Source organism: Hoplias malabaricus, chromosome 11 (genome assembly GCF_029633855.1).
Source record: "Hoplias malabaricus isolate fHopMal1 chromosome 11, fHopMal1.hap1, whole genome shotgun sequence".
NCBI classification, from domain to species: Eukaryota; Metazoa; Chordata; class Actinopteri; order Characiformes; family Erythrinidae; genus Hoplias; species Hoplias malabaricus.
Genome location: NC_089810.1, coordinates 22689074 through 22698808, shown reverse-complemented (window position 1 = coordinate 22698808; position 9735 = coordinate 22689074). Strand labels below are relative to the sequence as shown.

The following is a 9735-nucleotide window of genomic DNA, read 5'->3' as shown; positions in this document are numbered from 1 at the left end:
ATAAATGAATAAAATGTAATTGAATGAATATGCACTACAACGCGCTCAACTTTTGTTCAGAATCAGCTTCTTATCACTGGTAAAGGCTTTCCTCTCAATCATTCCCGCAGCTGCACAGTGATTTAAACAGCGTGGACGCTGAGCGTCCACAGAGTTCAATAGCGAAGCAGCGAAGTGCAGCGAAACGAGACGAGTCATTGGATAAATGCTGGGCTTTGTCCCGCCCATCGGATGATCAGCATCTCTGGGGGTCTATGGGGCAGTGGGCTGACCTCGGCCGGCCCGGACGCTCAGCTTCCGCATGATGATTGGATGATCTGTCTGAGGCTGAATCCATTTTTGATTAACAGCGAAGTGAGCGAATCAGCGATCCTTTGGTGTAAATATCTGTGGGAGCACTTCACATGGGCCAAGGCCGTTTGAGCAGCCTATCTCTGCTGGCCATTGAGAGGACACTAGTCAAGTCCCTGGAAAAGACGCCTTGTTGGTACGACAGGGTCACAGATCATTTTCTTGAAAAGGAACGGAGGGTAGAATTTATGTATAAGTATACCGACACATTTTATGATGTAGGCCGAAATTGAGCTTCCCCTCTTTGAAAGACCAGCATCCTCCACTGATTCAGACCTATAGGCTACATTTGCTGGAAGGGCTCTTACTAAGATAAAGATTTGGATGGATAAACACACTGCAGGAATCCCATTTTTTTACATTGCATTTTTTTACATTACATGCAGAGATGGTGACTGTTTGATTGTTGCCAATTAGTGTGCCCACGATGTGGAACTCTTCTGGATGAAGAGAAAAGGTTTTGGTCAACAATATTCAACATACTTAGAGGTATTAAATAATAAAAAAGCAAGCAGGATAACACAACACTTCATTCCCATTCTAATTTGTTATGCAGAACCAAAGCCAAACTGATAAGGATTAAGCCATGCATACTTGCCTTGACTCCCAATGTTATGAAAGAAATTGCTCATTTGTGTCTTCTTTTACATATATTCTTTTTATCTCTGTCCTTAACTTTTCATAACAATGTCTCTCTGTGATTAATTTAAATGTTGGGAATGGGCCACTGAACACACTTCAGTAGTAAATGAAATACACAGATTCTAACCAAATGACCAGGTGCCTCTCAGGTTAATCACAGACACACTCTGGAGCAAGAACATATTGACCTTAGGTTCATGGGCATCATCTCCATATCATACTCTTTGTACAAATTGAATACCAGTGTTAGTTCAATGTTTGAACTGTAAGGTAGCAGAATTGTAATACTTATAAGGGAAATCTACACACACACACACACATATATATATATATATTGTGCCCTGTGAAGGACTAGCGTGTATTCCTGCCTTGCACCCAATGATTCCAGGTAGGTTCTGGACCCACCGTGACCGTGAACTAGATAAGCGGTTACAGATAATGAATGAATGAATGAATATATATATTGTCAATGTCCATAAAAAAACCTGTATGTCTGATTGAAGCATTTCTTAGTTTACAAAACTATTTGAACACAGCAGTTGTCCTTCATATAGTGTGAACAATTCATGAAGAACAGACCAAAGAATGCTTCAAAATAACATAAATAATCCTTTTTTTTTAAATTATTGACTTCCATTAAAAGCACAGGTTTTTTCCTTCTCGTGTGAAGTTACTATTTTGGAGATAGGTACATACTTTTCTTTGGACAGTAACTATATCTATATATATATTCAGTATATGTATATATATTGAAAACAAACATTTGAAAATAATCACATGATTTTATTTAGGTAGCATATTAATGTGCAATGGCTGCAATATAACGTGTATGGACAACATCACTTTATTAAAAATCACACAAAAATATGCAAAGCTTATTATTTTATAGCAGATCCATTTATATTATTATTTAAATATATAATAAATATTTGGTCATTTGTTCACAACATACACAGTTTTACAACAAGTGATTCCAAGAAAACAATTTCAGTGTCTCACCACAGCTGAGAATAAACACAGAGCTGACCATAGAGAAGCAGAAGAATATTTCAAAACAAAAACATCTTAGAATCTAAAGCTGCTCCTAAATATAGAATATCCTCAAAAGCTGTATGTACAGTTTTTGGCCGTATTTACAGTCAGCTGGTGGCTAAAAGGTTTAACACTGAAATTCTAAACTCCCCTTCGGTGTCAGTTTAGTGTTCATCTGTTGATGGAATTTCAGTGAAAGCCTTTTAGCTACATATATATTTACACACTGTATCTGGAATTGAAAATAATTTACATTAAAAAGACAAATCTGTTTCACTGTAGAAAAAAACAAAGTGCTTTTCCTGATCAAACAGACCAGTTTATTTTCCATACCCATATAGGCAGGAAAATCTCTCCATTGCTTTCATAAATGTTTAAGTCCAGTTGCCATGGCCACATCCAGCGTGGGCAGTCATTAGGACAATTTTGTGGTGGAATCTGTATCAGTCTATGGACGGACTACAGGTGGACGGCGCTGGGTCTTGGCCTTGGGGGGAGTGGAGACATGCAGGTAGACTGGGGTTGTGGGGCTGGATTCAGGGTTTGGAGCTGTTTGGACCCTCTGGAGAACCAGGTGAGGGTAGACCTGGCTGTCTGTGTGAAAAACGCCTGGATGAGGGCTCCTCAGCAGACTTTCCTGACTCCTGTGTTTAAGGGGAAATTAACAAATTAACTTTGATATTTTGTGTCGATGATCTTAGAATTGCCCAGAATTTGAAACATGCAAACCACAAACACACATGTGACAATATTTATCTACAGTATCTAGGTGAGGTGTTTCTCTTTGAAACAACCTCCTCACCTCTCGTACCCTCTGTTCTCGTAGCCTCTGGTGACCCCAGGATAAAGAGGACTCCCAGGAGGGACAGCTCGCTCAAAACGCTGTGACACGCTGAAAATTTTCGGAGGTGGGAATGCTTCCCAATCCAGCTCTTCCCGGACTAACCATGATGGACTTCTCTGGGATCTTGAACGCCGCTTTTCTCTTCGCCTAAGCGTCATTGACCAGTGACAAAGAGTGGAGTAGGTTTAATCATATGAAAAATTCCATGTTAAAGTATAAATTTATAAAAAGTTAACATGAAATCAATATATATATATATATGAAAATAAATTTTCAAGTTATATTATAAATGTGGTGCTGTATGCATTCCGCAGCTCAATACTCAACATTGTGTTTCTGAGAGTCAACTGAGATTATACACATAAACTGAGAACCTTATATATTTTATCCCTAAATTCTGCAGAATTTTTTTCGTATTTTGCATACTGTCCCACCAGCCTTGGGTGGTTGGGAGCAAACACATGTTTCATTCAAAGCACAGTAGACCCACCCACCCTTTTTTGTTTGTTTGTTTGTTTCCTGAACTTTTACAAACACATTGGCAATGAATAGCTTTACACCCTGAGGAAGAATGCAAACTGCCCAGATCTGACACATCAGCTAAAAGATACCTATGCCAGCTAGTACTAGGAGCAGAGGGATGTTGAGAGAGGAGAGGCCAAACCGAGGCAAATTGTGTGCTTTAAGGCCAACATCAAACCAATTCGGCAAACCTTAAGAGCAAAATTAGAATTGATTTATTAATTAGGTCTAAGTGAAAATGTACAGAATATAATGTTTTTATTTTCTTGTCCTTAAAAATGTAATTGAGAAAAATGACAAGAATTATATTTCCATGGAGCTTAAAATATAATCCAGGTATTATGAATCAAGTACTTTCCATTTGGTCTCTGCTGATCCAAGTATGCCTTAAAGAATTTTAAAGAAACTTACCACTGGTGAAAATTATATCCATGTTTACCAACCATATGCTACTAATTTTGAGATGTTGAGAAAATTTTTAATTGATTCTGATCTGAAATACATAATTTTTTATTGCACTAATAAAACTGGACTAACCTGCTTCTGCCTGCCCGATGTTTTTCCTTTTTCTTGCTCATGCGCTCCTGGATGCAGCACACAATGAAGGACACAGTCATGACCAGGATGACCACTCCACTGACCACAGACACTAGCAGGGCCATGCGCAGACCCTGGTCATCTGGCTTTGGGATGCCTGAAAGAGGAATACTGACAGGTTCATTTTTTAAATCTCTTTTATTTATTTATTTATTTACTGGTTTGTTTGTTTGTTTGTTTGTTCGTTCGTTTGTTCGTTCATTCATTCAATCAATTACCAGTGAATTCCAGCCTCACAATAGACCAGGAATAAACAGTAGACTGAGTGTGTCTTACTTTCACAGACGGGCAGGTAGTTGCTCCAGCGAGGGACGCCTGCACGCACAGTGCAGCTGATCTTCTCACTGCCCACCAGTTGATAGCCCTCCCGGCACCAGAACACCAGGATTGACCCCACAGAAACGCCAGTACCTTGCTCCACATAGTAGGATCCTCTCCGTGGAGGAAGCAGAGACACACAGCTCAAACCACCTGCAGACAAACAGACTCAGAGATTCAGACAGAGAGACAGACAAACCAACAAATAACAGACAGGAAAAAACATCTCATTAAGACAAAATGGTTCCCTAAAGAACTTCCCTGTGAAAAATTGCTTACAGGAACAAAACATTGTTGAATAAAAACAATGTGCTATGGTTTCTTGCTAACAGTAGTATAAAAGGCATCTACTTTTCAACCACTGTTGCTGTGACATGCCTTAAAGGGAAATTTCTCACACTTTAATGCTAAATGCACTATTCTAGAGAGTGCTTTTGAGTCAATTAGTTACTGTGGTTGTAATAGGAACTTAACATTTGATGGGTTTTATTCCCCCAAACACTAATCACAGAAAACCATTACATGAAATCAAACTCACATACTGACACACACACACACACACACACACACACACACAGAGAGAGAGAGAGATACACAAGGAAGAGTAGGTAGCCATCCCAGTAGCTAGGGGTGAATATTGAAGGAGGAGGCAATCTCTGTTCCTTTACTCACCATCCCACTCCACCCCCCCCCACACTTTCCTGCCAATCATGGTAATCAAACCGGCATCCCTTCAGTCCAAATATCCCTTGTCTAACCTTTAAGCCACAGCTGCCCCCGTTGTCATGGCCTGCTGCATCAAAGCACTCTGTATGACTGTTTACTCTCTGCTACTGAAATGAAAAATGTTTGAGAAATTGGTGGCGTACAATTTTAATTCTTGAGACAGTCAAAGGGTTATATTTGGCTCTCAACTGCAGTTGATGCTTCATTCCATTTGTGTGTGTGTGTGTGTGTGTGTGTGTGTGTGTGTGTGTGTGTGTGTGTGTGTGTGTGTGTGTGTGTGTAAAAAGTGTGATCACGCTGTAAGCTGACAGTTTGCAGATCCACAACTCCTCTCATGACTCACAGCACACACCAGCCTATTGCATCGTGAAACAAATCATCATGTCAGGTGGAATACGATTTTCTTTATGACATTGCTTATTAAGGTTGGCATTCAAGGCACTAATTACAGCTTCTGTTTACATCCAAAGTAGATTGTCACTACATATCTTGTAAGCAGTAAGCAGTCCAGACATTTATGTTCTCTGTAGTTTATCTGGGTTGCTTCACCCCTGCTTTATGGTCCATAACACTTCCATTCAAACTTCTGGGTTATTAAATCACACTGAAACCAGTTACAGTAATTGGGAGGTTTGCAGACTGCTTACAGCTTAACTGATGGCAGCAACTTATACATTGCCATAATACTGGGTTAATTTGATTTGCTAGAGGGAAACGACTTGACTTGTATTTAAAGCATGCTCATTTGATTTCCTAGAGGAAAATGACTATGGCATGTTTCCTCTTTTCTATTATATATGTCAGTTTTTACAGAACTGGTGAAAGGAACCAGACGTCCAAAGTACTTAACAACAACAATAAAAAGGAATAAAATTTCCATCCATCCATTATCTGTAACCACTTATCCAGTTCAGGGTTACGGTGGGTCCAGAGTCTACCTGGAATCATTTGGCGCAAGGCAGGAATACACCCTGGAGGGGGCGCCAGTCCTTAACAGGGCAACACACACACTCACACCTACGGACACTTTTTGAGTCACCAATTCACCTACCAACGTGTGTTTTTGGACTGTGAGAGGAAACCCGGAGCACCCGGACGAAACACAGGGAGAACACACCAAACACCTCACAGACAGTCTCCCGGAGCAGGAATCGAACCCACAACCTCCAGGTCCCTGGAGCTGTGTGACTGCGACACTACCTGCTGCGCCACCGTACAGAGATTTTACATTTCTACTCTTCCTTTGTAAATATCACTTGTAAAACTCAAACTCTGATGTAGTGTTTTCATTGGTCATTCAAGGTAGTAAATAAATGGCTAAGTAAGTAAATCTGCATTGCACACTTAGTGCCCCTTACCCCTGGTCACCACCATGGCAAAGAAATCAGGTATTCCTGTCATTAATCATTTTTTAAGTTTTAATCTTAATGACTGGATTTTTGTATCAATAGATAATTTCTGTGGCAATATCTGTGGAAAACCCTTTTAGTCACACCAAGGCAAGGATTCTAGGAACAAGAAAATCAAGGTGTGCTCAGAAAAGTATCTGTGTGGTGTAACATATAACAATAATTACAACGCGTTTTTATAAACAACCTGTAGAGTGTATAGTTAAAATACTTGAATTACACCCATGCCACTGTTACTTATATAAGGCTCCCATTTTTTTCACTCATCTAACTCACTGTTCAATCAAGCCCCTTTCCAACAAGGAAGAGTTCCCATTCTGGGAATAGCACCTGATTAAATAAATATGAGTTGCTTCATCAAATATTTATCCATCCCACTGAGAGCCACTATTATAAACAGGCACTGCAAGAAAATATTCCAGCCATTCTACAGATGTATTCCATCTAAGCTTTTTCAAGCCCAGGTGAGGAGAGTGCTGCTAAAGGTATTGCTTAAAGTGCCCTGAGTAAAGTTTCACACAAGTGTCAGTAGGCACCGAGCACATGACAGCAAGCTACAGTGTCTTATGTAATTGTAATATCTCATACTCAGCAAACTGTATCCTCAGAAGGCAGAGAAGAGGGAAAAATGTCCTGCATCTACGGTTTAGTACTTCTTGGTGTAGTACAGAATGTCATGTGACCAGGCAGAATCCATGGTTGTAAATGTTACTTGTGCATGCTAATCCTTGTCACTGTTTTTAGCAAATGTCAGAAACCTCAGACATTAAAAGGTTGTGATATATAACACTTTTGATAGATCTGATGACTGGCTGTTGCAAAACCACAAGAGATTAATAGCTGTTGTCACGATTACACAAAAGCAGGCAATCCCCAAAGACATTTTACCATTAAGAAACTCCCATTAAATTGGTCTGTGTTGCTCTGCAGCACTGGGGATTTCATCATTCCCTTGAATAAAAGATTGAAAAAAAAGGTGGTTAAAAGCATGCTGCCCTTCAGAAGCACTTCAGAAACAAAAACTCGCTGAATGAAAAACCAACAGTCAATGATATAAAGACTCTTAGGGGCTTGTTTTCATTGATGTAATGAGTTGAAATCTTTGACTGTGTGAGTCATAAATCATTTAATATTGAAGTATCAGGTCCAGTGTGTTTGGAACAACAAATGTAATTGTAGGGTAGGTGTTGTTACAAATTTTCGACAATCTAGTTTAAATTTTAGCTCAATTCTTCCTCTATTCGTTTATTTTCTGTAACTACTTGATTCTGTAACCTCACTTGGGTTGCACTGGATCCAGAATTTACTCAGAATCATTGGGTGTAAGGCAGATACACACCCCAGACAGGACATCAATTCAGCTTCAGCTTCTATGCATTCCCTCCTGTGCCACTGGCTGACGCAAAATGCCAGTGCATAACTGATCCATTCACAGACTTAACAGTTGGTAAGGTATGTCTTCATCAAAAGTTTATCCTATCAGTCAAAAATACTGTAGATCATGCTGGGCTCAGGTGGGGCAAGGGAGCTGAGGAGTTCCCAGCAATGTTTAATGGCTTGCCTTGTTGGCCTGTTTAGACATGTTCAGTTTTATTGGGTATTAAAGGGATGCTAATTGCAGCTAAGCTCTGTTGCTGTTATGTATTTGTGAATGTTTGTGTGCAGTGGGAGGGAGAGAGGGAATATTCACCCCATCCTTTTTGGATATAGTGGGTATAGTGGTGGATGTTCCCTCAGCACACGCTGCGAGCGCACACACACACAAATTATTAATTATAATAATATTTTACAATTATTAATATATTTTTTTAAATATAAAATCATATTGCATTAAAATTGAGACCTCATATCCATAAAAAATTGTCACAAAGTTTTTTCATAAACCTGAGTATGTAAGGGTGGTTAATTAAGTAATCTTCAATATTCACTTAATCCTGACCAGGGTCCTGGAGGTTGCAGAGTCAACCCTGGGCAGGGCACAAGTCCATCACCGGGCATCACACACTAACCCAGTAACACACAAACATGGACAATTTTGCACAGCCATTCCACCAAGCAGAACGTGTTTTCTGATAGTTGGAGAACAGCACCTGGCGGAAACCCTCACAGACACAAGGAGAACACATCAAACTCCTAACAGACAGTGGCCCGAGAAAAGGACCTCGACACCCCGCATCTTTGTGCCAGTGTCACTACCTGCTGCACCCCCGTGCCACCCACCGCTGGTGTTTTCAAATCATATCAGAAAACAGGAAATGGAGATTCATGGTGTGGCTGTATTTGTAATGATTGTTCTAACTGTGATGTCTAGAGAAACAGTACACCGTGTGCTGTGAGGGTCTCCTCTTACCTGTGTCGTTGGTGCGGAGAGGTTCGGTGGGCGTGGTCTGTTCCTCCGTGGGTGTGGCCACGGTGCTCACGAGCAGGATGGGGCTGAGTGAGGCTCCGTGGGCAGTGGGAGCGCCCGCGCTGAGCCCACACATTGACCACAGCAGCGGCCACACTGACCGCATCCTCACACGGTGCCTCCGGGGCGGCACGCGCAGCATCCAACGTGTCCTCGCGCACTTACAATAACCCGTACAGCAATAATCCGTATGGGAGAGTGGGCATTAGCATCCCAGCAGTTACAGTTAGTAGCATCCAGGGAGAGACAGTCAGGTGGTGTGGTGTCCCCTAAGGTGTCACCTAAGGCTTAAGAATTCCTGCTGTTGCTCAGAAGGTTCAGTCTCGCGCCCATAGCCCCGGAAGCTGGTGATGATGTTAAGGATGATGATGATGGTGATGATGAAGATGCTGGCGGTGTTGTTTTGGTCATTGTTCTTGTCGTCTGCGCGGTTGCTGTGTTTCTCTGGCTTCAGCTCGCTCTCGATGCTCGCGCTCCTCCAGCAGCAGCAGCAGCAGCAGGAGGCAGGGGTTATTACGTAACGCCGAGCTGCACGTGTGGACGTAATTCCGCGCGCTTCTAAATCCCTGATCTCATCTCTCCACTCACTCGCGTGCGCTCTCTGTCCCTCGAGAGGCAAAGAGGGGTGCGCGAGGACATGTGCTGATGTGTGTGTGTGTGTGTGTGTGTGTGTTGGGCAGTGGGTGGGTGTTAGAATTGATACAGAAATGATGCAGGAAAAAATGTCCAGCTCTTTTGCGTCGTTGAGATGTAAACAAAGTGGTTCAGGAAATGGGGGAGAGAAAAAGGATGCAAGATTTTCAATAAGGAGTTGAGCTTTGTGGGGAGTTGGGGGCAAGAGAATGGGAAATGTTATGACTGAGGAACAGATGACAGAGATAATTAGT

The 9735-nt window shown here is 41.4% G+C and overlaps 1 protein-coding gene across 2 annotated transcripts; it reads right to left on the bottom strand.

The window, feature by feature from the left end:
- Positions 1–1803: 1803 nt before the first annotated feature.
- On the bottom strand, positions 1804–9451 carry si:ch211-242e8.1 (uncharacterized). Of its 2 annotated transcripts, none has more exons than XM_066685706.1 (5): positions 8792–9451; positions 4265–4459; positions 3929–4085; positions 2828–3016; positions 1804–2669 (listed from the first exon to the last, which is right to left on the bottom strand). In XM_066685706.1, the coding sequence occupies exons 1-5, from the start codon at positions 8988–8990 to the stop codon at positions 2474–2476; spliced, it is 936 nt and encodes a 311-aa protein (XP_066541803.1). In that variant the 5' UTR covers positions 8991–9451; the 3' UTR covers positions 1804–2473. The 2 variants fall into 2 exon arrangements, with proteins under 2 accessions (XP_066541803.1, XP_066541804.1); XM_066685707.1 differs by having other exon boundaries at positions 2837–3016; positions 8792–9447.
- Positions 9452–9735: the final 284 nt, after the last annotated feature.